The sequence below is a fragment of the Lathyrus oleraceus genome, chromosome 1 (genome assembly GCF_024323335.1).
Source record: "Lathyrus oleraceus cultivar Zhongwan6 chromosome 1, CAAS_Psat_ZW6_1.0, whole genome shotgun sequence".
Classification (NCBI taxonomy): domain Eukaryota; kingdom Viridiplantae; phylum Streptophyta; class Magnoliopsida; order Fabales; family Fabaceae; genus Lathyrus; species Lathyrus oleraceus.
The window spans coordinates 305,214,250-305,240,640 of NC_066579.1; the positions used below are offsets into that span (position 1 = coordinate 305,214,250).

Sequence of the window (26,391 nt, forward strand, 5' to 3'; positions counted from 1 at the left end):
ATGCAGTGGAGATGGGACTGACCTACAAGGTTAACACTTTAACACTAAAGATAGTAAGAGAATGGAAAATGAGAATTGAAGATAAAAGATTTAAATACATAAGGAATGATACATTTTACTCTTTAAATAGGGGAGATGGCCGATAACCACATGTGTGTGTGAGAAAAACCAACATATTAGATTGTTTGGGAGATTGACATGATATCCTCGTGACGGATGCTTTATGACGTGAGAGAAAAAAGTCAGCATACTCTTCATGTGATGACTTCTTAATTTTGTTATTGTAATTTCATTTCTTATGCCTTGCAACCGATCCGGAACAAGTTTTAATTTTAATATTTTTTTAATATTTATTACACATCATAAATTAAAAAAGAAAAGAAAACGAATATATAAAATATATTGTAAAATTTTATTTTTCGAAAGTTTTAACTTATTAATTGAAAGGGTGATTTAGTATTTCTACATCTTTCGGAGGTGGGAGCTTAATGACTCTTAGGAAGAGAGGTGTGAACAACAACCCTTGGAGTGAGTAGAGAATGGAGGAGGAAGAAGAGAGTGCACCGGCGGCAATGGTGAAGTTGGGTTCATACGGTGGTTCGGTCATGTTGGTTGTTCCCGGGGAGGAATCAGCTGCTGAAGAGACCATGCTTCTTTGGGGTATTCTTCAGCCTACTCTTTCCAAACCTAATGCTTTTGTTGCTCAATCTTCCTTGCAGCTCTGCCTCGACTCCTGCGGTCACTCTCTCTCCATTCTTCAATCACCTTCTTCCTTGGTATCTCTCTCTTATTCTTTAATTAAAGGTTATTGGTAAAATATTTGATTTTGATGATAGTATGGGTTCTAATTTGATGACCCATTTGTTTTTTTAGTACAATCACGATGACCTAATTCATGAAATACTATCCCACTGATTGTTGCTGCTTAAAGTTAGAAGCTTTCAGTGACCATTGATTTGCTGTTTGTGTTCTGCCGGTTGTGTTTGTAATGATTATTCAGGATTATGTGTTTGTGTGTTTGTGTCTTTGTGTGTCTGTGTGTTTGTGTGATGATTCGGGATTATAGTTTGTATGTGATTGTGTACGTAGGCTGACACTTCATATTGAAAGTGTGTTTGGTGTCGAAGTGTTCAGTGTTTGTATTTGTGTTTGTGTGTGTTTGTGATGATGATTGAAGGCTAGAGTATGATTGTGTTTTTGTGTGTATGGTTGTATTTTAATGCTTCCGATCGTGTGGATAATTTGCATTAGTGCTTAATTAGTAGTTTTGAGTTTTAATGGTTAAATTGACATCATACCTACATACATACCATTGTTGAATTCAGTTCAAACTTCACAGTTGTGGCCTTTTGATTCAAGGGCACACCTGGAGTAACTGGATCAGTGATGTGGGACAGTGGAGTTATGCTGGGCAAGTTTCTAGAACATTCTGTTGACTCTGGATTGCTTGTTCTTCAAGGCAAGAAGATTGTTGAATTGGGATCTGGTTGCGGTTTGGTTGGGTAATTACAATCAAACTCTTATTGTTGTTGTTGATGATTAGTTTGTTGTACTAAAAGACTAAATTTTTTTACTAGTTTTTCTTTATTTGCTTTTAGCTTTTTAACAAGACAAGATAGGATTGGGAAAGAAATCATTAGAGATAAAGTTGGGTTAGCGTTCATAGTAAACCAGATAATCCAATAGTTGGTAGAAAGGGACCAAGGGATAATCAGTGTTTTCAAGAAGGGATTATAGCAGCCCCATAGTGTAGTGGAATTTTAACAAATTGCTTTTGTTCCACAATCTGCTATTTAGCACAAAATGTGGTCAAATAGAGGCTATAGCGGCAATATAACACTGTAGCGTAGCAGATTTGAACAAACAACTATTTACCGCGTTCGGCACACTAGGGAATGGGAATAATATAGGCCAAACCATTAAAAAAGATTTAGAATTAAATTTGATATATTGCCAATGAAACGTGTTAGTGTCGGCAAATCACAACATGTAAGGCTTAGTTATGATTGAAGTCAAATGTTTTTAATGATACAACTATTATGATTAACGGTTAGTGTAAATTTTTTTCCTAACACTGTATATGATTTTCTTACAGTCACATTGTATATAAAATAAAAACTTATTTTATTAGTTTTTACGGTCACGTTGTCTATAATGCTTGTTACTTATTTATTTTTCTTCCTTAGTTGTATTGCAGCTCTTTTGGGTGGTGAAGTCGTTCTTACTGATCTGCCTGATAGACTGAGGCTACTCAGAAAGAACATTGAAACCAATATGAAACATATCTCTCTGCGCGGTTCTATAACAGCAACTGAACTCACATGGGGAGATGATCCTGATCCAGAACTCATAGTTCCCACACCTGATTACAGTAATAACCCTCTCTCAACCCTTTTTATCAAGTAATGAACTCACTGTGACATGTTACTATCATTTGTATTGTTATCATCACCTTAATAAGTGTGTTATCAATCGCAGATTGCATAAAATAGCGATTTGTTCAAATTCCTCTGCACTACTGTGCTATAGTAGCTATCTAACAATACTATGTACCATAAGACACTTTGAGAAAATGTTTCCTTCTCTCATTTTCTGTTTTCACACCTTGTTTACGATCTGTCGGTCGTTTTCAAAGATTTGTATATGAAACTCACTTGATTTATTGCTTTCAGTACTAGGATCTGACGTGGTGTACAGTGAAGGTGCTGTTGTGGATCTGCTAGAAACACTTGCTCAGCTCTCGGGACCTAACACAACAATATTTTTGGCCGGGGAACTTAGAAATGGTAAGGAGATAATTCCCTTATCTTCATATATGGACCTAAATCCTTACTAGAGGGGTCAAAAAAGCCCTAAATGATAAAGCCCTAACAATTAGGCCCCTATTTGGCCCCATTTTTTTAGGCCCCCTACTAAATCAATAACTCTTTGGTCCCTTATTTTTAAGCCCCCTCATATTTTTGTTTTTTAAAGGGCCTAAATGAGGGACTCAAAATATAATTTATTTGAAACAACATATATTATTTTTTTAAATAAATATTTTTAAATAATAAATATTTTTGAAAAATATTTTTTTTCAAAAAAAACCTTATTTTTTTAAAATAAAAAAAAACAATTTTTTTAAATAAAAAAAATCATTTTTTTAAAAAAATAAACATAATTGATTTTTTTTTAAATATTAAATTTTTTAATTTTTTTTACAAAAATTTGATATTTTTGAAAAAAAAATAAATAGATTTTTTCGTAAAAAAAACTGATTAATTTTTTAAAATGAGAAAGGCGGTTTTTCTTTAAAAATAAAAAATCAATTTTTTTCGAAAAAAAAGTCAATTCTTTTTTAAAAGAAAAAATTATATTTTTCGAAAAAGAATATCAATTTTATTTTGAAAATAAACAATCGATTTTTTTCGAGAAAAAAGTCGATTTTTCCTGAATGTAAAAAATTTGATTTTTTTTGGAAAAAAATTTCAATTTTTTTTATATATAAGAAAAGTCGATTTTTTTTTGAAAAAAAACCCGAATTTTTTCGAAAATAAAAAAAACTGACTTTTTTCGAAAATAGAAAAAAAAAGTCAAAGTTTTTTCCAAAATAAAAAAAATCGATTTTTTCCAAAAAATTAAATCGATTTTTTTAAATAAAAAAGTTTAATTTTATTTGAAACAAAATCGAATTTTTCCTAATATAAAAAAGTTGATATTTTTTGAAAATAATTATTTTTATGAAAATAAAATAATAAAATAATTTTTTCTTAAAAAAAAGTCAATTTTTTTCTTTAAAATGTCAACTTTAAAAAATGATGGGGCCTTAAGGCTTTACTTGAATTTTATGGGCCTTTAGTTTAGAGGGTCTATATATTTTGGGGCTCATTTATTTTTAGAATTTTGGGCCCCCTATATTTTGGGGGCCTTAAAAGTTAGGCCCCGGCCCCCTAAATTGACGGCTCTAATCCTTACCATAGTTGTGAAAGATGTTGTTTTCTGATTTCAGATGCAATTCTTGAGTACTTCTTAGAAGCTGCAATGAACGATTTCACGATCGGTCGAGTGGATCAAACTCTATGGCATCCTGATTATCGCAGCAATCGCGTTGTTCTATATGTTCTAGTTAAGAAATGATTAAGAGTAATTTTGTTTAATGCTAGAAATATAGCATTTTATTCTTTCTTCCAAGTTATTTTTATAAAATTTCTATTTAGTGAATAGCATACAAAAGTTTGTGATGTGAAATTTGAATGGGATTGGATTAGACACTTTGGTTAGTCTTCCAAATTGTCAAATAAAGATTCCAAGCTCTCGAAGTGTTGTTATTATTGATTCTATTCTTTGTGGGTTTTAATTCTGAAATGAAGCCAACAATTTATACTTTAATTCAATTAGTACATAGTATTAATTGAACTATTCCACCCCATATTAGTTGAACTACTTCATTGGTGGAATGACAAGGGTCAAATTGTTTAAAATTTGTATACTTTTTAAACAAATTGACCTTAATTGAGATATATTAATTACTTTACTGAATTAGTTGCTTATTTGTTTTTTCTTTTTTAAATTACACTTTAAGTCTCTATTTTGTCTGATTTATGAAATTTGTAATCTTATTTTAAATTTAAACAATTTTGGTCCCTCTATTTTAAATGGAAATAGTTTTAGTTTTCTCTCATGTTTTTTAATAGAAAATTGATGGAATTTTTTGTATTTTTAACTTATATTTTTATCTACAAAGTTTAATAATATGTTTATATATGATAATTTGTTATGTTTTATAAGTAACTTGTCATTTAAAAATGAAAACACCCTAAATTTTAAATATAAAAGTATAAGAGAAAGACCAAAATTGTTTAAATTTAAATAGGGGGATTAAAACTATTTATATTTAAAACAAAATAGGGGAATCAATTTTATAAATTAGATAAAATAGAGAAATCAATAAGTTTTAATTCCCTATTCTTTTCTTTTTCGTCGTCCTTTTCAAATCTAAGTGTTATTCCCCCTGTCCTACAATAAGTGACCCATTTAGAATAAACGAGTGTCCCAAAATAAATTACACATTTCAATTTTCAATGTATCTTTTTCACTTTTATCATTTAATTAATATTACTTTCATCATTCTGAATACATGATAAGGGTAGTTTAGTAAAAATATCATTATCTCTTTCATTTATTCCTTTTTTTAAATCTGTGTGAAATAATCATCTGAGTCACTCATTGTGAGACAGATTGAGTACTGTAAAGATATAGATTCACACGATGGTAGCGTGACGCCTCTCAGGCCGTCCCACCCTTCACCCCTTTAGGGGTTGGCGTGATGTCGGCGTTGCGCTGGTCGTTTCGTTGTCACGGTTCCACTGCTTATTGCATTTTGCAAGTGGTTGGTTTTGTTCTTTTCAAATCTCCAAGAAAAGATCTCTTTGCAAAGCACTCCGGGTCTACTTCTCCGACAGTGATTCTACTTCTTCAGTGCCGTTGATTGGTTCGCACTAGCTTTGCTGAAATTTGATCTTTTTTCAGTTTTGCTTATACGATTCATTTGTGCTAAGTGTGGAATCTTTTCTTTGATCTCGGGTTCTTTCCGGATATGTAACTTTCATTGTATTTGGGTTTGACAAGACACCAGTGGTTATGTGGTGGTTATAACCTCTTCGTCAATGTGATGTTCAATTGTTGTTTGATATGATGCATTTGAGCTAGTTCGTTGCGATCCGGTTGATTAGGCTCGAAAGAGTTATTAAACTTGCTTTGGTTTACATTACAAGAGTATTTGTCCGTGTTGGCGGTCGAAACATTTACCATTCTATAAATAAAAGACAAATTTGTTTTTTCAAACTTGTCTGGTTTGTTTAGAATGCTTGTGATTTTTTATACTTTTTTTTGCAATTTGGTTTCGGACTTCAAGTTGGGTATGCTGGATTTATGCTATCTATGTATCTATTTGCTTCGCATTAGATTTTTTACTAGTTGTTGTCTTGTTTCTTTTACATATCATTTTTGTTTTCTATGTTGTATTACCCTTTTAGGATTGAAATGTTGTTGTTGGGTTAGGTTTATAAGTAACGCGGGTTGTAATTTCTATTTTTATTTATTAGATTTTATTTGGCTTAAAAATAGATTTTTTAATCATTAATTCAAACAATGGATTCAGTTTTTTCCGGAGAAACCGAGTATCCTGTACGTGCAATTGAAGACATTAATCCCTCGAGGTGGATAAAACTCTTCCTCAAGAGAATTTAACACTTTTGTGCGCCTAGAGTTAAGTTCGAACTCAGGACTAAAGATGCATGTGGACCAGTTTGGGTTGGATTTGACCAAACACAATACTCAATTCATATAAGATACTCTGATTTAGGTGAGGTAAAATAACCACAAACTATATCAATGGATTCATTTGTGCAAATTCACTCATTTTCAGATTGATTAAGTTGAATAGTGGGTTATCTAAGCAGTTTTTTTTTATATTTGATTAATATTAAATGACTGAATAATGAGTTAGCATTTTTTTATAAAAATTACATAATATTTTTATCTTCTTAAAAAAAACTAAATAATCTATTTTTATTATTTTTTAGCATCATAAATAAAAATATAAAAATTATTATAAAATATTAACAACAAATTAAAAATTATATAACATAAAATTATATTATCATCAAAATAATCAAAGAGTGAAACATTTATATTTAGTTAAAGTTACGGTTCACTAAAATACTAAATATTCAAGAGATTAATATTATAATAATTAAATTAATATTCATCAAAATTATTAAACTTATAATAATAAATATTTGATTAGTTTGTCAATCGACTTATTGAGTTTATGTTCGATTTTATCTCTTATTTTTCTAATGAGTTTTTTAATTTTAAAATTCATACCCACCCTATTACCCAATTCAATCCATTTCTTTTAATTTAAATTTTTAGATGGATTTGATTGAATTTTGTGGATTGACCCTTTATCCAGGACCATTGGTTAAGTTGAAAAAATCTTTTACCCTCCATTGTATATAATAGATTCAGTTTTTTAAAACATGGTAAAATTTCTGAAAAATGACATGTTTTGCAAGTGACATTTTACGGTAAGATCTATCCGTTGATTGTTTTTTATTAGAGTTAAAATCAATTAAAAAAATAATTTGAACGGTAGAGATCTTAAGTGGATTTCATCCTGTTAAAACTCTACAGGAAAGAATTCAAGTGTTGGTTTTGTTTTCCTTCTCCAATGACCCACCAACCAACCACCAACCAGATTGAGTCAATGGTAAAATAAGTGAATATATTTGCAGTTAGTTAATTAAAAACATTAGTTAATCACCTTATTAAATTTAAATTAATTGTGATTTAATATTTTAAACCATCAAACTTAGATTTAATTTGTATGATATACTCCTATCATATTCCTCCACCTACCACTGCCAACAACAACAACAACAACATCATCAACAATTCAACTTTTAATTTTGTTTTTCTTCTTCTTTAGACATCATCAGCCATCATGGCAGCAGCATCAACTCCTAGAGTCATAACCTGCAAAGGTGAGTTTGAGTTCACTTTACCATTTTCTTAATTTATGTTATCATATCTATCTATCTATAACCTATGTCCATTGTTTATGAATCGAACAGCTGCAGTAGCATGGGGAGCTGGAGAGCCATTGGTACTGGAGGATGTGGATGTCAGTCCTCCCCAACCATTCGAGATTAGGATTAAGGTTGTCTCAACTTCTCTTTGTCGCAGTGATCTTTCTGCTTGGGAATCCCATGTAAGTTTTTCTTTATTTCTATCTTACCCTTTTATTTTATTTTTAAGCTGTCACACAATTTATATACCAATCAACATTTTGTTTGACCCGATTAATGATCTGATTAAAAGTGTCTCCTGCACTACTAGTACGACATAACACTTGTGGTTACATTCAATTATTTCATTTTCTCAAATTATTAGTGATGTTGACGCTTCAGTGTTACTACTGATATATGTTTGATGTTTGTGTTTGTGTCAGTTCTTCATAGATGATCAATTAGTATTCTATTAAGAAATTCTAAACATCTGACATAAGGTGTTTTTTAATGCAGGCTATATTTCCTCGCATATTTGGCCATGAAGCATCTGGGTAATCTACACTTAATGTTCTACTTGTGATTTAATTTAACTACGAGTCATTAGTGATAGTGATCCTTTAGTTATTTTAGGAGAAGATCTTAAAAACAATTTCTCTTTTTTAGAGTTTCACAATTAGCTATTATGTACTTAGAATTAGATCAAATACTTAGACACCAAAGTTCGGTTAGCGCGACAACGATCAATACGGAAATGGACTCCTTACTGTTAAAACATTACATGCTACATTTGATTAATTAGAATCATTGGATGAAGATCAGACAACACACATTTTGCAGGGTTGTTGAGAGTGTTGGGCTCGGAGTGACTGAATTCCAAGAAGGGGACCATGTGCTAACGGTTTTCATCGGAGAATGCATGTCATGCAAGCCGTGCAAATCAGGAAAAAGTAATATTTGTCAAGCTTTGGGATTGGAAAGAAAGGGCTTAATGCATAGTGATCAAAAGACAAGATTCTCAATAAAAGGGAAGCCTGTTTATCATTATTGCGGTGTTTCAAGTTTTAGCGAATACACAGTTGTCCATTCTGGATGTGCAGTGAAAGTTAGTCCTCATGTACCTCTCGACAAAATATGCCTTCTAAGCTGTGGCGTCGCTGCAGGTGAAGTTCATGGAGAGCATTGAAACTCTACTGCCATAAATGAATTTTTTGTTGTGTTATTGATTGTTTGACAAATTTGCATTAGGTCTGGGCGCAGCATGGAATGTTGCCGATGTGACAAAAGGATCAACAGTTGTTATATTCGGTCTCGGAACTGTTGGCCTTTCTGTAAGTCCAACAACTCAACAACTATTCACGAATTCTCTTCGTGCTCGAGGTCTTATAATCTTCTTAACAGACGAATGATATGATATTTTGCAAATCATAACTTTCGTGTTCAATAGGTTGCTCAAGGTGCTAAACTAAGAGGTGCATCTAGAATAATCGGTGTTGACAACAATCCGCAGAAGTGTGAAAATGGTAACATAATTTGTTCTCCGAATTTATTCATAAACCTTAAAACCTGTCATAAATCATAACCTCTTGGTTTACTATCTGTTTTCTTGTTGATTGCCACCACAGCTCAATCTTTTGGGGTTACAGAAGTTGTTGATCCGAATTCGTACAGAGAACCTATCGCGCAGGTGGATTCTTCATCTCATTACAATATATCCAAAACTTAAAACCTTTTCAAATAGTCTTTTTGTTGGAAATTTCAGGTTATTAAGCGCATTACTGATGGTGGAGCCGATTTCTGTTTCGAATGTGTCGGGGACACTGATATGATAACAACTGCATTGCAATCATGTTGTGATGTAATACTCTATACCCTTCAACTCACATAGAACCAGCTTATACATAAACACTTATAAGATATAAGCGCTTAATTAAGTTATTTATCTAAACAATGAGCCTGCCTTGAACTTGATTCTATCTTTCTATATTTGTAATAGGGATCGGGTTTGACTGTAACACTCGGTGTGCCGAAGGTGAAGCCTGAGATGTCGGCTCATTATGGACTATTCTTGACAGGAAGAACATTAAAAGGATCTCTATTTGGAGGATGGAAACCTAAAACCGATCTTCCTTCACTAGTAGAAAAATATATGAACAAGGTAAAACAAGTTTGATTGAATGCTATGATAAAAGTATGTGCTAATAATATATATGATACATAAATGTGCAGGAAATTGAGATTGATGACTACATAACACACAATTTGGCATTTGATGACATTAACAAAGCTTTCAACCTCATGAAAGAAGGAAAGTGTCTTCGTTGTGTTATCCACATGCCATGATAATTTCTTTGGCTTCTTGTTTCTTTCATGAAATTATTATCCTAGAGTGTGTAGAAGATATTAACTACTTTATTGATGTACATGGGGAGAATTGTCGATTGTAAGGGACAATATTGATCATTTTTTTCACACAATATTGATCATTTTTTTTACCAAATGACATGATCTTCTCTATTATTAGTTATAAATGTTGTGTTTTTTTATTTGTAATTATTATATTAAAATTTCAAAAAATATTTATTTGCATGCAATTGGGTTGTGAGAGACTTTTTAGAGTCCAAGTGTTCTTTTTATTATTTTGTTGTGAAAATTGTTTGGATCAGAAAAATTAAAAAGTTTGATGGGGGCAGACTTTAACTTTTAAAAAAAGTAGATCGAAGATTATTTGTATTAGAAAAAGCTTCACCAACTTCTCATAGAGAAGAGATTAGTTTCTATGAAGGAAAATGAGTAAAACTTTCTCAATAGACAAACACTTGGTGTTATAAGATTTTTGCTATTTCAAAATGTTATTTTTAACATTGCAAAGGAGAAGACAATTGGTCTTATTTTGACTCTTTTTAACATGTATGAAAAAACCATTGACATCAAATAAAGTTAATTAGGTCAAATAAAACTAATTTGATGAGGAGGTTGTCTATACTTTGGATGATAGAACTTCCATCAATTGTGCAATATATCAATAAATTCAATATTGTCACAATCCAATTAAGTTTAATTGGAATTGAATTTGACGAGGTGATATGAGCAATGATACTTTTGTTTTTCTTGGTAGATAATTGGAGTGCTATTGTCACGATAGTGAGTAGCTCTTCGAGAAATATAAAGATAGAATTTGATAATGTTCATCTAACGAAGAGAGTTGGGTGAATCGTCATCCTCTTTAGTAATATATACAGAGTCAAGAGGAATAAATTTGACTAGAGGAAATGGATGTGATAAATCAAAGGACAAACATTCCAAATCTAGAAATCATCATAGTTCCCACGATTCGAAGACTATCCAATGTTGGAATTATGGAAAGATGTGGTACTATAGAAATCAGTGTAGGCTCCCACCAAAAAATCAAGAGGCACACAACGAAGAAAATGTTGTTTCCACCTCAAAAAGGAGATGATACTTTGATATGTTTTTTTGGAGAGTAAGGAAGAGTCCTGGGTATTAGACTCTAGAGCATCCTCTCACATTACTTTCCAAAAAGAATTATTTAAGTATTATGTCTCTGAAAATCTCAGTAAAATTTATCATGGTAATGAACAATCATGTGAGATTGTGGGAAAAGATGAAGTAAAGATCAAGTTGAATGTGTGTGTACGAGAATTGAAAAAGGCCAAACATATTCCCGACCTAAGAAAAACTTATTCTCTATAGGCTAGTTGGCCAATGACGGTTACCCAATAGTCTTTCTTGAAAATGATTAGAAGATTTCAAAGGGTGCAATAACAATTGATTATGGAAGAAAGAGTGATACTCTTTACAAAACACCAATAGCATTTGATTTGATTACAATTGCAACAAATGAAAGTCCCAATCTATGAAACCATATATTATGCCATATGATTGAGAAAAGAAGGATGGTTATGCACTGAAAATAAAAACTACCAAGTCTTCCATAAGTAGAAATCGATATATGTGAAGAATTTATATTTGGAAAATAAAAAAAGTTAACTTTCAAACAAGTAGAAGAACCCAAAAGAAAGAGAGGCCCGACCTTATTCACTGCAATGTTTGAGGTTCAACAATTGTCTCATCCATTGAGGAAATAACCACTTTATGACTTTTATCGATGATCACTTCAGTAAGGTATGCACATACTTTACAAAACTTAAGTATGCAATATTTGAGGCTTTAAAAAGGTGTAAAGCCATGGTGGAAAATAAGATAAAATTGAAGATAAAAAAGTTGATAACCGACAATGGCGGTGAATATGAAGACATCATATTCATGAAGTTTTGATATGAGTACATGATTAAAATGGAGAGAAAAATGTAAGGAATATATCAACCCAATAGTGTAGCAGAGCGTATGAATATAATATTGATTGAGAGATCTAGAAGCTTACCAAAGAGCTTTTGGGCAGAGGCAATAAACACACAAGCTTACTTAATGTTTGAAATTTCACTTTCAGTGTGTTCTGCCCCTAGTCCTAATATCCACATTTGGATTGTCTTATGTAGTGATATATTTGTGAGAATCCCATATAAGGGTGACCCGCGGGTCCCCGCCCTATGAGGCATCGGCCAAGCGGAACCTTTGTGCCATGAGGGACCCGCCCTAAGGTGAAACGTGGATAACGGTGTTTACTTAGTCCATAACGACATATACAAAGTCATGCTCACGACTCCCCAAAAAGTAGGCAGGCAATAGTCTCCTCCGATCTTGAGGGGAACAATTATCATCACTTAGGGTTCCTAAACCCTAGGCCCAAGAGCCCTATATAAATACCTCTCCCCTAACGGGAGAAAAAACAAATCATCATACCCTCAGCATAATACTAAAATACACAGAGTCTTTCACCTCACGTGAGCTAACCCTCTTTCTCCACAGTAAACATCACCAAGCAGGGCCTCTCACCACTGTGAGCAAGCCCTAACCACCCTTAATTACTTAGGCCTTTGAGTATCCCACTACTACGGATTACATATCTTACCACGGCTGGTAAAAATACTCCACTATGGACGGTGGTCCGTAGTAACGTAAGATGTGGTTGTATGCACCCTATTTACCACCATGGGCTACTAGCCACGGTAAAAACTGAAGGAGAATTGCGATCCAAAACGCAGCGGAAATTAAAATTTTCTCCTTTAGAGATCCTTACGAATGGTCATGATCAGTGATAGAATATTTACCTCTTGTGACGATTGAAACCTTTGGTGCATGTCATACCCCAAAATTTGCCCATTAATATTTCAAGACATTTTTCAGGGCACTCCGACTCATTTTTATGACACTGATCTTAAAGGAACAAAGGCCCAGCTCACGAGTGGCCCAATCCAGAAAATGGCCCAAACTGGCCTGCTCGCTAGGCGAGCAAATCCTTCGCCTAGCGAACGTTCGCTGCACGCTCGCCTAGCGAACGTTCGCTACACGCTCGCCTAGCGAAGCTGGCAGATAATAGAAAATTTTGGGCTTCACTCTGAGCCCATTAGGTCATGAAAAAAGGCATTATAAATACCACAACTCCAGTCAGAAAAAGGGAGAACGAAAACGGAGAAAGGAGAGCCCTGGCAAGCAAACCCTGATACTCACTGGAGACAAACCCTGAAGGAAAAGCCGGCGGCAGCAAGGTCACTTCCGCTCCATTCGATCCGATCGGCCAATTCAAGGTTACAATTCGATTACAAACAGGTTGGCATTGCTATTACTACCTTATGTTCTTAATTTGCACATGGTATCATGATTGAATTTATGAAACTATCTTAAGTTTTACATATGAATTTAAGTATGTATGAACATCTGAATGTCTAACCACATAATCTCTGTAATGAATGCTATAAGGTGTGAAACTTGCTGCCATTATATCGTTATTAAAACCGGAATCCGCAGCCGCTCGCTAGCACATCGCTAAGCGAGCATGCAACGAGTGTTCGCTAAGACTTCGCTAGGCGAAGCAGGAGCGAACGCGACAGCAGCCGACTTTTCTGTTCTGACTTTTGCCCACCTGTCATGTTTTTATCATAGCCATGCATTGTTTATCTGACCCTACTGCTGTTCTGGTTTCTTTTGTGGTGTGATTCTCGATTGCACCCTGATTTGGTATTCTGACATGTTTGCTGAGTTTTGCAAAGGTTCACACATCGCCGGGAAAGCTAGCTAGATAGGTATTCCACTTTATTTGTGGGATGCCCTTTGTGGAGTTTCACCCTAAATTACCTAATTAATTTTAATGTATTAATTTTAATGTGGAGATCCACCCTCAATTACTTAGCTGATTTTAATGTATTGATTTTAATGTGGAGATTCATCCTAATTGCCTAATTGATTGTAAAATACGGCCTTTAAATATGTGATCTTGGACCTCTCTTTGCTGCCCTACGGTATTACGGTATAACGGTCGTGTCCCGCGAATGTAGGGATACACTTAGCAAAGACCCTTCGGTTAAATCATCATAAAATAAATCACGGTCCCTCGGATGTTGCCTTCGAAAATACGATTTTGTCCCTCGATGACCCTTCGGTGTAGCCTACGGTTAAATGATGATCGTCCCTTCGAATTCTAAGGTATCCTTACAACTGTTGCCTTCAATGACCTATCGATGACCCTACAATGACCCTTTTACATCCAAAGGATAAAACTACTTACTTCTCAATAGTAAGGACAATTTTACCCTCATAAGGATAGGAAATGCCCATAACGACCTTAGGAAGGTATAACTCTCAATTACTGGATCATAACCTAAAACCTTTTCCACCCCTCACACTTTGCAAGTCCTAGAAAATCACCACTTGGTATACATTCATACTAGAATCATTACCAAGTTATATTTTTCTAAACTGTTTTTCAAAATCAAACGAGATAAATACTTTGTATACATTCATACGAGAATCATTACAAAGTTAAACTCTCTTTTCGAAACATTTTTAAACAATTCACCAACACTTTTCAGACAAAAATATAAGTGATCCAGCAATTAAGAGCCCATGGATAACCATGGATACAAAGGGTGCTAATACCTTCCCTTTGTATAATGTACCTCCCGAACCCAAAATCTATTGAGGTCTTTCCTGTTCTTTTCCACCTTTCCTTATTGGATAAAAGAAAAGTCGGTGGCGACTCTTGCTATCCGCGACATTGCGATAAAAAGCAAAATACCCCAAGTCAGTTCACCGTATGACAGAATTGGCGACTCTGCTGGGGACGATTACAAGAGAGGTTACCTTAAAAAAACAAGATCACTTATTTAAAATTGTCTGATTTACTTTTAAGGGATTGCTTGGGTATTCTTGAGTGAAAGATCCTACACCCGGATCTAGTGTACCTTAGGTAAGTAGCAATAGATCATCGCGACTATCCGGCGTATACTGGAATGGTTAAAATGATGGCTACGGTTGTAGCACCTCAAATTTGCACCTATCATTGTACATACATTTTCATATTAGGTCATAGCATATCATGGTCCACTGCATAGCATTGCATTATCCCAGTTGCCTCAAGTGCAAGCCAGTCAAGAGAATTAGGTCAAACTGATCAGGAGATCAGTCAGTCAACCAAGCAAGCAAGTGCATTTCTCAAGGAGCCAAGGCCCTAGGGTTGGTCCAACAAGTTCACATGACTTGGAGGTCCATTTGAAGTGTTTAAGTCAAAGGTTGGATGTTCAAAAGCCATCAGTCAGTGCACAGTCAGGCAGAAACCCTAAAAGTCAACTGTTGGTCAACTGTCCATTTAATCAGTGATTTTGATGGTTGGATTTGGTTTGAGAGGTCTCATTCATGTCCATATAGTCTTCATATATCATGTCAAACACCATCATGGAAGAATTTGAAGCCAGATCAGAAATTTCCAAAAATGGAAACTGGACCTGTAACTGAAACTTACCAAAAATGGAAAGTCTTGATCCTCAAACTTACATCATGATACAAGCTTCAAATGAATTTTTGCCCAACATGAAAGTTGAAGATCTTGTTCTCCCATTTCCAAAAAGTCCAAGAACACTCAATTCCCATGTATGGTTGGCAAGTTATGATCGAATCGTTTTCAAAAATTCTTGAACTTCAAAAGGCCATATCTCTCAAACCATTTGGCCAATTTTGGTGGGGTTTTTTCCTACAAGTCACATTTGATCCCCTCTTTCCAAAAATGTAACTTTCATGTACCAAAACCTTATGGATCAAAATGGCATTTTTTGACTTATATGAATTGATTTCAAGTGTGGTACAAAAGTGATTTTTTGAGATAGCCATTTCTAATCAATTTGGCCATTCAAACATGTTTAGAAATCATATTTTGGTCATGTTACAAGTCATTTTTATGCAGTACATATGGCCATTCCCTAACTTGCTTGAAATTTGGACAAAAGTGCATTTCCCACCAAATCCATCCCACCATTTCATGAACCATGCCTTGTACTATGAAAACAGAAAATTGGAAGATCATTTTCTGTCAATTAAAACCTCATTTGCAGCCTAAAAACCAACAGAAAAAGGCCATGCCCTAGTTGCTTGAAAATTGGCAAAAGTACACTTTCACCCATACTTCCATGGACCATGCTTGGTACTCAAAGATAGCAGGTTATCATCAATTTTCTGTCAAGGACAAACCCTAATAGCAGCCACAAGCCACATCCAACAGCAGACCAACCATTGTTCTCTCATTTTCTCAAAAACTTCACTTTTGGCCATTTCTAAAAAAAGCTGTCAAAAAACTTCCAAAGAATTGAGCCTGGCCATTGTTGTTTCTTCATTCAAGCAGCATTTGAAAGCATTTTAAAGCATCAAAACTCAACTGAAAGTGGCTTTGATTCAACTGTTTTCCAAAGAACCTTTTCATGGCAGAATGAGATTTAAGCATGAGCAAGCATCCATGAGCTAGGATCCTTCACCATTCAACTTATGGAAGCATAATCCTCACCTGTTCAAGCTCATACAAGCCAAAGGAGCACTGAATCATCACTGAGTTTCATCTTTGGTAAAATTTCGAATCCTTTGTTTTTTAAATCTATGCCATACTTAATGTAGGTCTTGTTATGCTGAATCCAATGAAGTTTGTCTCATGTAATTTGGTTGACTAGTTTGCAAGAAATCTGAGAATGAAGTTTTGTGTTCATTTGCATTTTTGCTCGAATCTCTTATCATAGTTTGTTTCCATGAAAACCATGCTTGGATTTGTATTGTACATGCTCCAATGGTTCTGTTGATATGCTACTCGATCATTTCTGGCCATATTTGTTCTTGAGCAAGATTGGATGCTTGAATTTCTTCTGTTTGATTCAGGGCGTGTGTGTTGCTTTACTGAAAATTAATGATAGATTCATGATGTCCATGCCTTGCTGATCATGTCTATGTGTTTAATTTTGTTTTCTGGGCATTTGGAAAATTCGATTGCATGAAGATGATGAATGTTGTCCTGTAGCTGTAAACCCTAATTGCATTGCCATGATTTTCTGGGTTTTTCACGTATGTGTGAGGGATGTTACTGTTCCATTAGTTGCTAACCAATCAAATTATTTGGTTTGTCTTTGCTAAACGCTGTCGTTTAAGTTAGTGATGGCCAAAATTACGACCGTGCCACTGGTCAACTCGGTTGACTTTGCTTATTCATGTTATTTTGTCCATGTTCTTCCAATTTGTTCACCATCTTGCAAAATTCATAAATTGCTCATTTTAAATCCAAATCCAGTGGGGTTTTTTGCATCATGATCATAAAAGTGTCTAGTTTTTTATCATTATTTTTCCAGATTTTTTGGATCATGGGTTTTTAAATGGTGCTAGGGTTTGTGACATGTATGCACATTTTGTACACTTTGCCAAAACATTTGTGAAATGATGATACTTCATCCAATGGCTCTCCAATTTTTTGTGCTTAAACTAGACACACTCATGGTGATTTTGGTGTAGAGTTTGTGAATTTATCATTTGTGGTTTGTGAGTTATGATTTTTTGAATTAGGGTGTGACAATTTGTGTCACACCATTGATGTCCAACTTCATGATTTTCATTACCATGCTTCTTGACCTCCAATTGATCTGATTTTTTGCATGAACCTACTCTTGTATGTCTAGTTTACATGTGAATTTTCTTGGAATTATTTGTGGCATTTCCTAATTGTTTGTGATTTTCTCCCCTGCTTAGTCAAATGTTGACTTTTTGTGACACATGTTCCCATTTCATTTGTGAAATCCTCATACTTTATTAGATGGACATGAAATTTTACATGAGATAACTAGACATCCTCATCTTCATCATGGTTTTAGTCCCATTCATTTCTCATACACCATATCGGATTTATGATTTTTCTAAGTTGATGCATGTTTGGTTGACTTCTTTGAGCATGTTCAAAATTGCTTTGACTTTCTGATTTTCATTGACTGCCTTCCACTTGTCCAAATGGGATGAAATTTGACATGCTTACCATGCTGTGGGTTGTGATTGATCATGATTTATTTGGTGATTTTTGGAAATGTTTAAGATTGGTTTTGATGCAAGTCTTGCTGTTGACTTCTATGAGCTTCTAAATGCCATGTTTTGACCTAATTTGTTCATGAAATGATGATGATGATTGATATGAATGTGAACCCAATTGGTCTTGTTTCTTAATTGTTTGAACATGATTTTGGTTGACTTTCATTTTCTGTTTTGACTTTCTCATTCCTTTTTGACCCTAGGCTTGTCCTAGTGGTCCTGTTACTCACTTTTGAGCTTGTGTTTTCAGGTTGACCAACAAATGACCAATGAGACCAATTCTTTTTGATTGAGCTTGCTTAAATATCATTGTCTAACTTGTTTGTTTTGTAGGTGGCTTGGCTCACATGCCTTGAGCCTTGTGCCTTGCACATTCATTTGCTTCTGACTGACTGTTGACTTCTGTTTCCTTTTGCTTTGTTTTGAAGTTGCATACTAACATCTGCTTGACTGTTTCAGGTGCTTTTAGTTGCTCAGTTCCTTGTGAACTTTTGCTTTGCTTTGCTTGTATAAGCAATTTGCATTGAGGTATACTTCTAATCTTCATGTAGTCTGGAAGACCTGGCCTGTTACTTGGCCAGGCAACTGTCTGAAGTCCTCCTTAAGAGGCAATGTTTGTGGATGTTTAATTTTGTCCTTGCATAGAGTCAAAGACCTCCTAAGTGAAGAGGCAATTGGCAGAACCCAAGGGATATGCAACCTATCCCCTGCTATTCAGTGTGTCTTCTGTTTTGCTCACACCACTGTGTTGATGCATTACAGATAAAAACCCAAGATCTTGTACAATTGTACAGTTGAGTCAGTTTTAAATGTGTAGAAGGGTTCCCACTTTCTGAACCCACACATTCTTGTCTTGAGCTCTCCCAGGTCAGGGATAAGAGCTGTGAAGTCTTATCTTCACTCACCTTTCATCTGCTTCACCTTAGCCCCTCAATGGCAAGGTTAAGAGCACATTCACCCAGTTCCAGAGGTTTGTTTGTTGAGGTTGATATGACCCCTCGACTAAAACCTAACCCTTGTTTGAGTCACTTGCTTGTGTATAGTGTGTGCTATCTGTGCTTGTAGGATTGTTTGACTTGCTTCCTGTGCAAGTTAGGATTGTTTGACTTGCTTCCTGTGCAAGTTAGGATTGTTTGACTTGCTTCCTGTGCAAGTTAGGTTTTGCTTGGCTTGCTTCCTGTGCAAGTTAAGTGTGTGTGTGTGGCTTGCTTCCTGTGCAAGTCATGCTTAGGATAGGCTGGCTCCCTGTGCCAGTTAGCTAGAAACCTTAACTTAGGGATGAATTTGCATGATAACATCTAGGCTCGAGTCGTAGTCTCCCTAGTTGTGTCTCCCTCTGTTATCTGGTTAGACTAGTCCTGTATCCCTCCGTAGGGGAACTACATCGCCCTGATCTTCATACCAGATGAAGTATGTAGGCAGGAGATGAGCAGATCTCTCCGGGCGCCTATGTCTTTGTTTTGTTTTGTTGTGTGCTTGGAAGCTGATGTAAGTCCATCGAGTGGCATTTGGGTTCCAGTGTGCGTGTGTTTTGGTTCGGATGCTGATGTAAGTCCAGTGATTGGCATTCAGGCTCCATGTCTGCCTTCTTGTGTGTGTTCTGGTTCGGATGCTGATGTAAGTCCAGTGATTGGCATTCAGGCTCCACGTTTGCCTTTGCCTGTGTTTGTTTGTGTGCGTGTCAGCCGAGCTACGAATGCTTTGATTCTTCTTTTGTCCAAGAAGATACGTATGCATAGGATGCGATGTCCTAGCGAGCATGTGTCGTTTCCCCAGTCCGAACTACTTCGACTCTGATGTCTATGCCTGATAGACTAAGTAGGCCCAGGATGCGATGTCCTGCCGAGTCAGTTTCAGTCTGTTTTCTTGTGTCTCTTTCAGCCAGTAGTGTGTGTGTGTGTGAGCAGTGTTTTCAGCAACCATTTTCCTTCCTATTGTGCGTGGATCCCGTCGAGTACGACGGATGCGTAGGGGTGCTAATACCTTCCCTCCGCATAACTGACTCCCGAACCCATTCTTTTTGGTCGCGAGACCATGTCTTTTCCAGGTTTACTTCGAGCGTTTCCTTTCCCTCTTTTGGGATAAATAACGCACGGTGGCGGCTCTGTTGTTTCTTCTTTTCCCGCCGGTTTTTCGCGTAATGCGACAGCTGGCGACTCTGCTGGGGACGAGAGAAGTTGACCTCTTGCTGGTCCATCTTCCCTAAGCGAGTCTCTCCTAGCGCTCTCTAGGTTAGGGTTTTGGTTGCTTTGTGCTGTTATTTATTGCGTTCATTATTTACTGTTTGCATTCATTGTCTATTGTTTGCATTGATGTTTGCATTCGTATTCATCTGTTCACCTGGCTGGTTGTCTGTTTCTCTCTGTTGGGGTGGGAGTTACATGAGGTAAAAGGCCCAATACCCAGGCCATGAGTGAAATCTAGGATACTTAGGAATAAAGTGATTCATGGGAAGCGGGTGGTATTGCGCCACTTTGCAGAACATTGATATCACGAGCAGTTCAGACCCTGGTGGGACATTATCGTTACATACTTCGGGTGTGTATATGATGATGTTCTGCGAAAGGTTATTTATGCTGCGTTTCTCCCGACCTTACCCTGGCCTAGATGACACCCGTGAGTGGGGAGGGAATGATCATTATTACAGGTACAGTTGGTGACTTGTTGGTGACTTGTTGGTGACTTGTGATCCTGTTGGTGACCATTGGTTCAGAATTTTGGGGTCTCAGATGACTTTGGGTTTCAGATGAATTTGTGGTTCCGAGTTCAAGCCGAAGCTTTGATCCTGTGTTCTGAGAGACACAGCCAACCAGTCGTGTCTGCATCATTTGCATCATAGCATATTTATTTTTCAAAAGAAACGCAATAAAAAAAAATACAAAAAAAAAGAAAAGGGAGAAAAAACAAAAAAGAACTAATCCCTGCATGCATATCATTTCTCAGGTACATTCCAGAGCTTGTTCACTGATAGAGATGGCAACAGTCCCAGAGTTGAAGCGGAAGACTTGTTCCTACAGCTTTCACCGTGAACCTTTGACGTCTCTGATTGAGTTGAGCAACCTTATGACCAGTGGTAACCAGAAGGGGTTTGTTGACCAGTATGGAGATATTCTGACACTGTTGAAGATGGTAGTCGATCCGGTGCCGTTGTAGACTCTTCTACAGTTCTACGACCCAGAGCTTCATTGTTTCACCTTTCAAGATTATCAGTTAGCGCCTACTCTTGAGGAGTACTCCATTCTGCTGAGTGTCCCAGTCCGGTATCAGGTTCCTTTCTTGGATGTGCCCAAGGAGGTTGATTTCAGAGCTGTTGCCAGAGCTCTCCATTTGGGTATCAAGGAAGTCAGTGATAGTTGGAAGTCCAGTGGGGATGTTGTAGGATTGCCTTTGAAGTTTCTGTTGAGGGTAGCTAGAGAAGAAGCAGAGAAGGGAAGTTGGGAAGCCTTTCATGCTCAGTTGGCCGTCATGATCTATGGGATCGTCCTGTTTCCGAGTATGCCAAATTTTGTTGACTATGCTGCAGTCAGTATTTTCATTGGAGGAAATCCAGTTCCTACTCTATTAGCTGACACTTACTATGCTATTCACAGTAGGCATGGTAAGGGTGGGGCTATCAGGTGTTGTCTCCCGCTTTTGCTCAGATGGTTCTTGTTTCTTCTGCCAGTCAGTGGACCTTTTGTGGATGCTCAGAGCACGCATAAGTGGACTCAGAGGGTTATGTCTCTTACCTCCTATGATATCAGGTGGCAATCTTACCGGATGGATGTGCGTAACGTCATTATGAGCTGTGGAGGATTCCGTAATGTGCCACTCGTAGGAACTAAGGGTTGCATCAATTACAACCCGGTTCTTTCTCTTCGCCAGTTGGGGTTTGTGATGAAGGGAAGACCACTTGAGGCTGAGGTAGCGGAAAGTGTGTATTTTGAGAAGCAGAGTGACCCGGCCAGATTGGAGCAGATAGGGAGAGCTTGGAAGTCTATCGGTGTGAAGGATGGATCTGTCTTAGGGAAGAAGTTTGCCGTTGCTATGACTGATTACACTGATTGGGTCAAGGAGAGAGTGGAAACTTTGTTGTTACCCTACGATAGGATGGAGCCGTTGCAGGAGCAACCACCTTTGATCCTTGCTGAGAGTGTGCCCGCGGAGCACTACAAGCAAGCCCTGATGGAGAATCGCCGTTTGAGAGGGAAGGAGCAAGATACCCAGATGGAGCTGTACAAAGCCAAAGCTGATAGTTTGAACTTGGCTCATCAACTCAGAGGAGTGCGAGAAGAAGATGCTAGCAGACCGAGAAGCAAGAAGAGATCCTACGAGGAGGTGGAGAGCATGTTAGATGCAGAACACCGGGAGTGCTTGAGGCTGCAGAGAGTTGAGGCCAGCTATCAGAAGAAGATCAGAGACTTGGAGAAGCAACTCAGAGATAAAGACATCCAGTTGAAGAAGGAAGTAGACTTGAGACGGACATCAGAGAACCATCTTGGAGGAGAAGTGGTAGAGCTTAGACGACAACTGAAGGAGAAGATTACCCCTCTACCAGAATGTTCAGAATGCACACTGTTTTTAGACCAGTGCCATTACCTGAAGACCCTCATTCCAGAAGACCGTCTGTCTTAGTTTGTATCTTTGTTTTTGTTTTGTTGAGAATCACCTCCAGGCTTGTTGGATGGGATTCATTTGTTTGTACTCCGTCTTTGGATCTTCATTGTTGAGAATCACCTCCAGGCTTGTTGGATGGGATTCATTTCTTTGTACTCTGTTTATGCGAATTTTCTGTTGACTCGGTGGTATTGACCTTTTTACCCTTATGTATAGATAAGGTTGTCAGTATTTCCCTGTTGTTCTCATTTTCCTTGTATTTGTTTGTTCTTTTGTTGCTGCAGGTTGCCATCTTTTCAGGATGGGTCAGGCTCTTTGAATGCCTGAGAAATGAGCATATCATGTGCATCATACGCATCATTAGCATCATACTCATATCATTTTGCATAACAGGTGTTCTTGGTCGTGACTTCTCACTCTTGGTTCCTGTTCAGGCAGGATAGCTGATCAACGTTCGCACCGCTACTCAACAAGACTGAATCAACAGAGAGGTATGGATCAAGTTCAAGCAGAGTTGGCTGAGATGAAGGCTAACATGGCCCAGTTTATGAATATGATGCAAGGGGTTGCGCAAGGTCAAGAAGAACTTCGAGCCATGGTTCAGAGACAAGAGGCTGCAAATCCACCGGCCAACCATGCTCCGCCAGAGAGAGGCCCAATCGATGATAACAATGTCGCTGCTGCTGTACCCATCAACAACTATGCTACAGGTGATGAGTTGGGGGGAATTCGAATCAACGGTCAACCTATTGTTCCAGATGCCGCTAATGCCAGAGCAGTCCGTGCCCCGGCCCGTAATCCTGTTCCGATTGTTGACAGACAAGAGGATATGTTTACTCTGATCAGTGAAGACGAAGATGTTCTGGGAAGAGTTGATGAGAGGGATCGTAAGGTTGATGCCCTTGCTGAGAAAATTAGAGCTATGGAATGTCAGAATTCTCTCGGTTTTGATGTTACCAATATGGGGTTGGTGGAAGGTTTGAGAATCCCTTACAAGTTCAAAGCACCGTCCTTCGATAAATACAACGGTACTTCTTGCCCTCGCACCCATGTGCAGGCTTATTATCGAAAAATCTTTGCGTATACCGACGATGAAAAGATGTGGATGTATTTTTTCCAAGATAGTCTATCTGGGGCTTCTTTGGACTGGTACATGGAATTGAAGAGAGATTCTATCCGATGCTGGAGGGATCTGGGTGAGGCCTTCTTGAGGCAATACAAACATAACATGGACATGGCGCCTAGCCGGACTCAGCTGCAGAGTCTATGTCAGAAATCCAATGAAAGCTTCAAGGAGTACGCCCAGAGGTGGCGTGAATTGGCTGCTAGAGTTCAACCCCCTATGCTGGAGAGGGAGTTGACAGATATGTTTATCGGCACTCTTTAGGGTGTGTTTATGGACCGGATGGGGAGCTGCCCATTCGGTAGTTTTTCTGATGTTGTCATTTGTGGAGAGAGGACTGAGAGCTTGATTAAAACTGGGAAGATCCAAGATGCTGGTTCCTCTTCTTCTAAGAAGCCGTTTGCTGGGGCACCTCGTCGAAGAGAGGGTGAAACTAATGCTGTTCAACACCGCAGAGATCAGAACAGAATTGAATACCGTCAAGCTGCTGCAGTGACCATTCCGGCACCTCAACCTCGTCAACAACAACAACAAAGAGTTCAACAACCGCAACAACAACAACAACAACAGCAACGTCCGTATCAGCCCAGACAAAGGATGCCTGATCGACGTTTTGATTCGCTACCTATGTCGTACGCCGAACTGCTGCCCGAATTACTCAGGTTGGGGATGGTTGAATTGCGTACAATGGCTCCGCCTACAGTATTGCCTCCTGGGTACGACGCCAACGTCCGTTGTGACTTTCACTCTGGGGCACCAGGGCATCATACCGAGAAGTGTCGGGCTCTCCAGCACAAGGTCCAAGATTTGATCGATGCCAAAGCAATCAACTTCGCTCCAGTGCCTAACGTCGTCAACAACCCTATGCCTCAGCATGGTGGGCATAGAGTGAACAATATTGAGGGGAAAGAAGCTGAAGATCTGGTTGTTAGTGTTGATGATGTTCAGACTTCTCTGCTAGTTGTGAAGGGCCGTCTGCTGAATGAGGGTGTCTACTCGGGCTGTGATGAGGATTGTTTGGGCTGTGCAGAATCTGAGAATGGTTGCGACCAGTTAAGGGCCGGTATCCAGGGTATGATGGATGAGGGTTGTTTGCAATTCAGTAGGGCTGTAAAAGATCGTGGAACAGTGTCAACTATCACCATTTACTTTAAACCGTCTGAAGGACGTGGACAAAGGGTCGTTAGTGCACCTGCAACAAATGGTACCCCAGTTACCATTTCCGTGCCTGTAACCATCAGTGCTCCAACTACTACCGTTGCGTCTGGAAGAAGGGCTGTTGAGAATAGTAGAGCCGTGCCGTGGAAGTATGATAATGCTTACCGCAATTACAGAAGGGCTGAAAGTCAGACAAGACCAGTGAATCAAACTCCAGTGACAATTGGTTTACCGAATAGAGTTCCTGCAACTGTTGGTCCGGCTGTGGATAATGTAGGGGGTCCAGGAGGTTTTACCAGAAGCGGTCGTCTGTTCGCACCGCAGCCTTTGAGGGACAATAATGCTGAGGCTCTCGCCAGAGCGAAGGGTAAACAAGCTGTGGTTGAGGAAGAACCTGTCCAGAAGGAAGCGCCCGAGGGGTCATTTGAGAAGGACGTGGAGGAGTTTATGAAAATAATCAAGAAGAGTGACTACAAGATTGTAGATCAGTTGAATCAAACTCCGTCCAAGATTTCTATACTTTCACTGTTGATGTGCTCTGAGGCACACCGTAATGCCTTGCTGAAGATGTTGAATCTGGCTTACGTGCCCCAGGAGATTTCTGTCAATCAACTGGAGGGTGTGATGGCCAATGTGAGCACCAGGCATGGTGTAGGATTCACCAACCTGGACTTACCGCCTGAAGGGCGGAACCATAACAAAGCCTTGCACATCACCATGGAGTGCAAGGGGGCAGTGTTGTCTCACGTATTGGTAGACACCGGGTCGTCGCTGAATGTGCTGCCTAAGCAGATTCTGAAGAAGATTGATGTGGAAGGGTTTGTGCTTAATCCCAGTGACCTGATCGTTCGTGCTTTCGACGGATCCAAATGTTCTGTGTGTGGGGAAGTTACCTTGCCTGTGAAGATAGGTCCTGAGGTATTTGATATCATCTTCTATGTTATGGACATCCAGCCCGCCTATAGTTGTTTGTTGGGGCGTCCATGGATTCATGCAGCAGGGGCAGTCTCGTCGACTCTCCATCAAAAGCTCAAGTATGTCTGGAACGGTCAGATTGTGACTGTGTGCGGTGAAGAAGAGATTCTGGTGAGTCATCTATCCTCGTTCAAGTATGTTGAGGTGGATGGCGAGATCCACGAAACCTTATGTCAGGCGTTTGAGACTGTGGCTCTTGAGAAAGTGGCGTACGCTGAGCAGAGGAAGCCAGGTGCTTCAATTACTTCTTACAAGCAGGCTAAGGAGGTTGTTGATTCTGGCAAAGCTGAAGGCTGGGGCAAGATGGTGGACTTGCCTGTCAAAGAAGACAAATTTGGCGTTGGTTATGAGCCTCTCCGAGCAGAGCAGAATGGTCAAGCGGGTCCGAGTACCTTTACCAGCGCTGGGCTGATGAATCATGGCGACGTCTCTGCAACCGGTAGTGAAGACTGTGACAGTGATTGTGATTTGGACAACTGGGTTCGCCCGTGTGCACCAGGGGGGTCTATCAACAACTGGACGGCTGAA

At 38.1% G+C, this 26,391-nt stretch overlaps 2 protein-coding genes across 3 annotated transcripts; both read left to right on the forward strand.

Moving 5' to 3' along the window:
- Positions 1-466: 466 nt before the first annotated feature.
- LOC127131995 (uncharacterized) lies at positions 467-4,310 on the forward strand. Of its 2 annotated transcripts, none has more exons than XM_051060866.1 (5): positions 467-776; positions 1,360-1,502; positions 2,187-2,371; positions 2,673-2,786; positions 3,989-4,310. In XM_051060866.1, exons 1-5 carry the CDS (start codon positions 540-542, stop codon positions 4,114-4,116), a joined length of 807 nt encoding a protein of 268 aa, XP_050916823.1. In that variant the 5' UTR covers positions 467-539; the 3' UTR covers positions 4,117-4,310. The 2 variants fall into 2 exon arrangements, with proteins under 2 accessions (XP_050916823.1, XP_050916827.1); XM_051060870.1 differs by having other exon boundaries at positions 3,969-4,250.
- A 3,048-nt stretch (positions 4,311-7,358) lies between these two features.
- LOC127132009 (alcohol dehydrogenase-like 6) lies at positions 7,359-10,081 on the forward strand. Its single transcript, XM_051060875.1, has 10 exons — positions 7,359-7,526; positions 7,617-7,753; positions 8,067-8,104; positions 8,391-8,713; positions 8,799-8,881; positions 8,998-9,073; positions 9,176-9,237; positions 9,313-9,408; positions 9,547-9,708; positions 9,780-10,081. The coding sequence occupies exons 1-10, from the start codon at positions 7,487-7,489 to the stop codon at positions 9,891-9,893; spliced, it is 1,131 nt and encodes a 376-aa protein (XP_050916832.1). The 5' UTR covers positions 7,359-7,486; the 3' UTR covers positions 9,894-10,081.
- The last annotated feature ends 16,310 nt before the right edge of the window (positions 10,082-26,391 follow it).

What these genes read in the sequence shown, in the direction of transcription:
- LOC127131995 (XM_051060866.1), top strand. Translation starts at nt 540, where the DNA reads ATGGAGGAGGAAGAAGAGAGTGCACCGGCGGCAATGGTGAAGTTGGGT. An exon ending in TTCAATCACCTTCTTCCTTG is followed by an intron (nt 777 to 1,359) that starts GTATCTCTCTCT and finishes TTTTGATTCAAG; the next exon opens with GGCACACCTGGAGTAACTGG. An exon ending in TCTGGTTGCGGTTTGGTTGG is followed by an intron (nt 1,503 to 2,186) that starts GTAATTACAATC and finishes TTTCTTCCTTAG; the next exon opens with TTGTATTGCAGCTCTTTTGG.
- LOC127132009 (XM_051060875.1), top strand. Translation starts at nt 7,487, where the DNA reads ATGGCAGCAGCATCAACTCCTAGAGTCATAACCTGCAAAG. An exon ending in TTTGGCCATGAAGCATCTGG is followed by an intron (nt 8,105 to 8,390) that starts GTAATCTACACT and finishes CACATTTTGCAG; the next exon opens with GGTTGTTGAGAGTGTTGGGC. An exon ending in AAGCTGTGGCGTCGCTGCAG is followed by an intron (nt 8,714 to 8,798) that starts GTGAAGTTCATG and finishes AATTTGCATTAG; the next exon opens with GTCTGGGCGCAGCATGGAAT.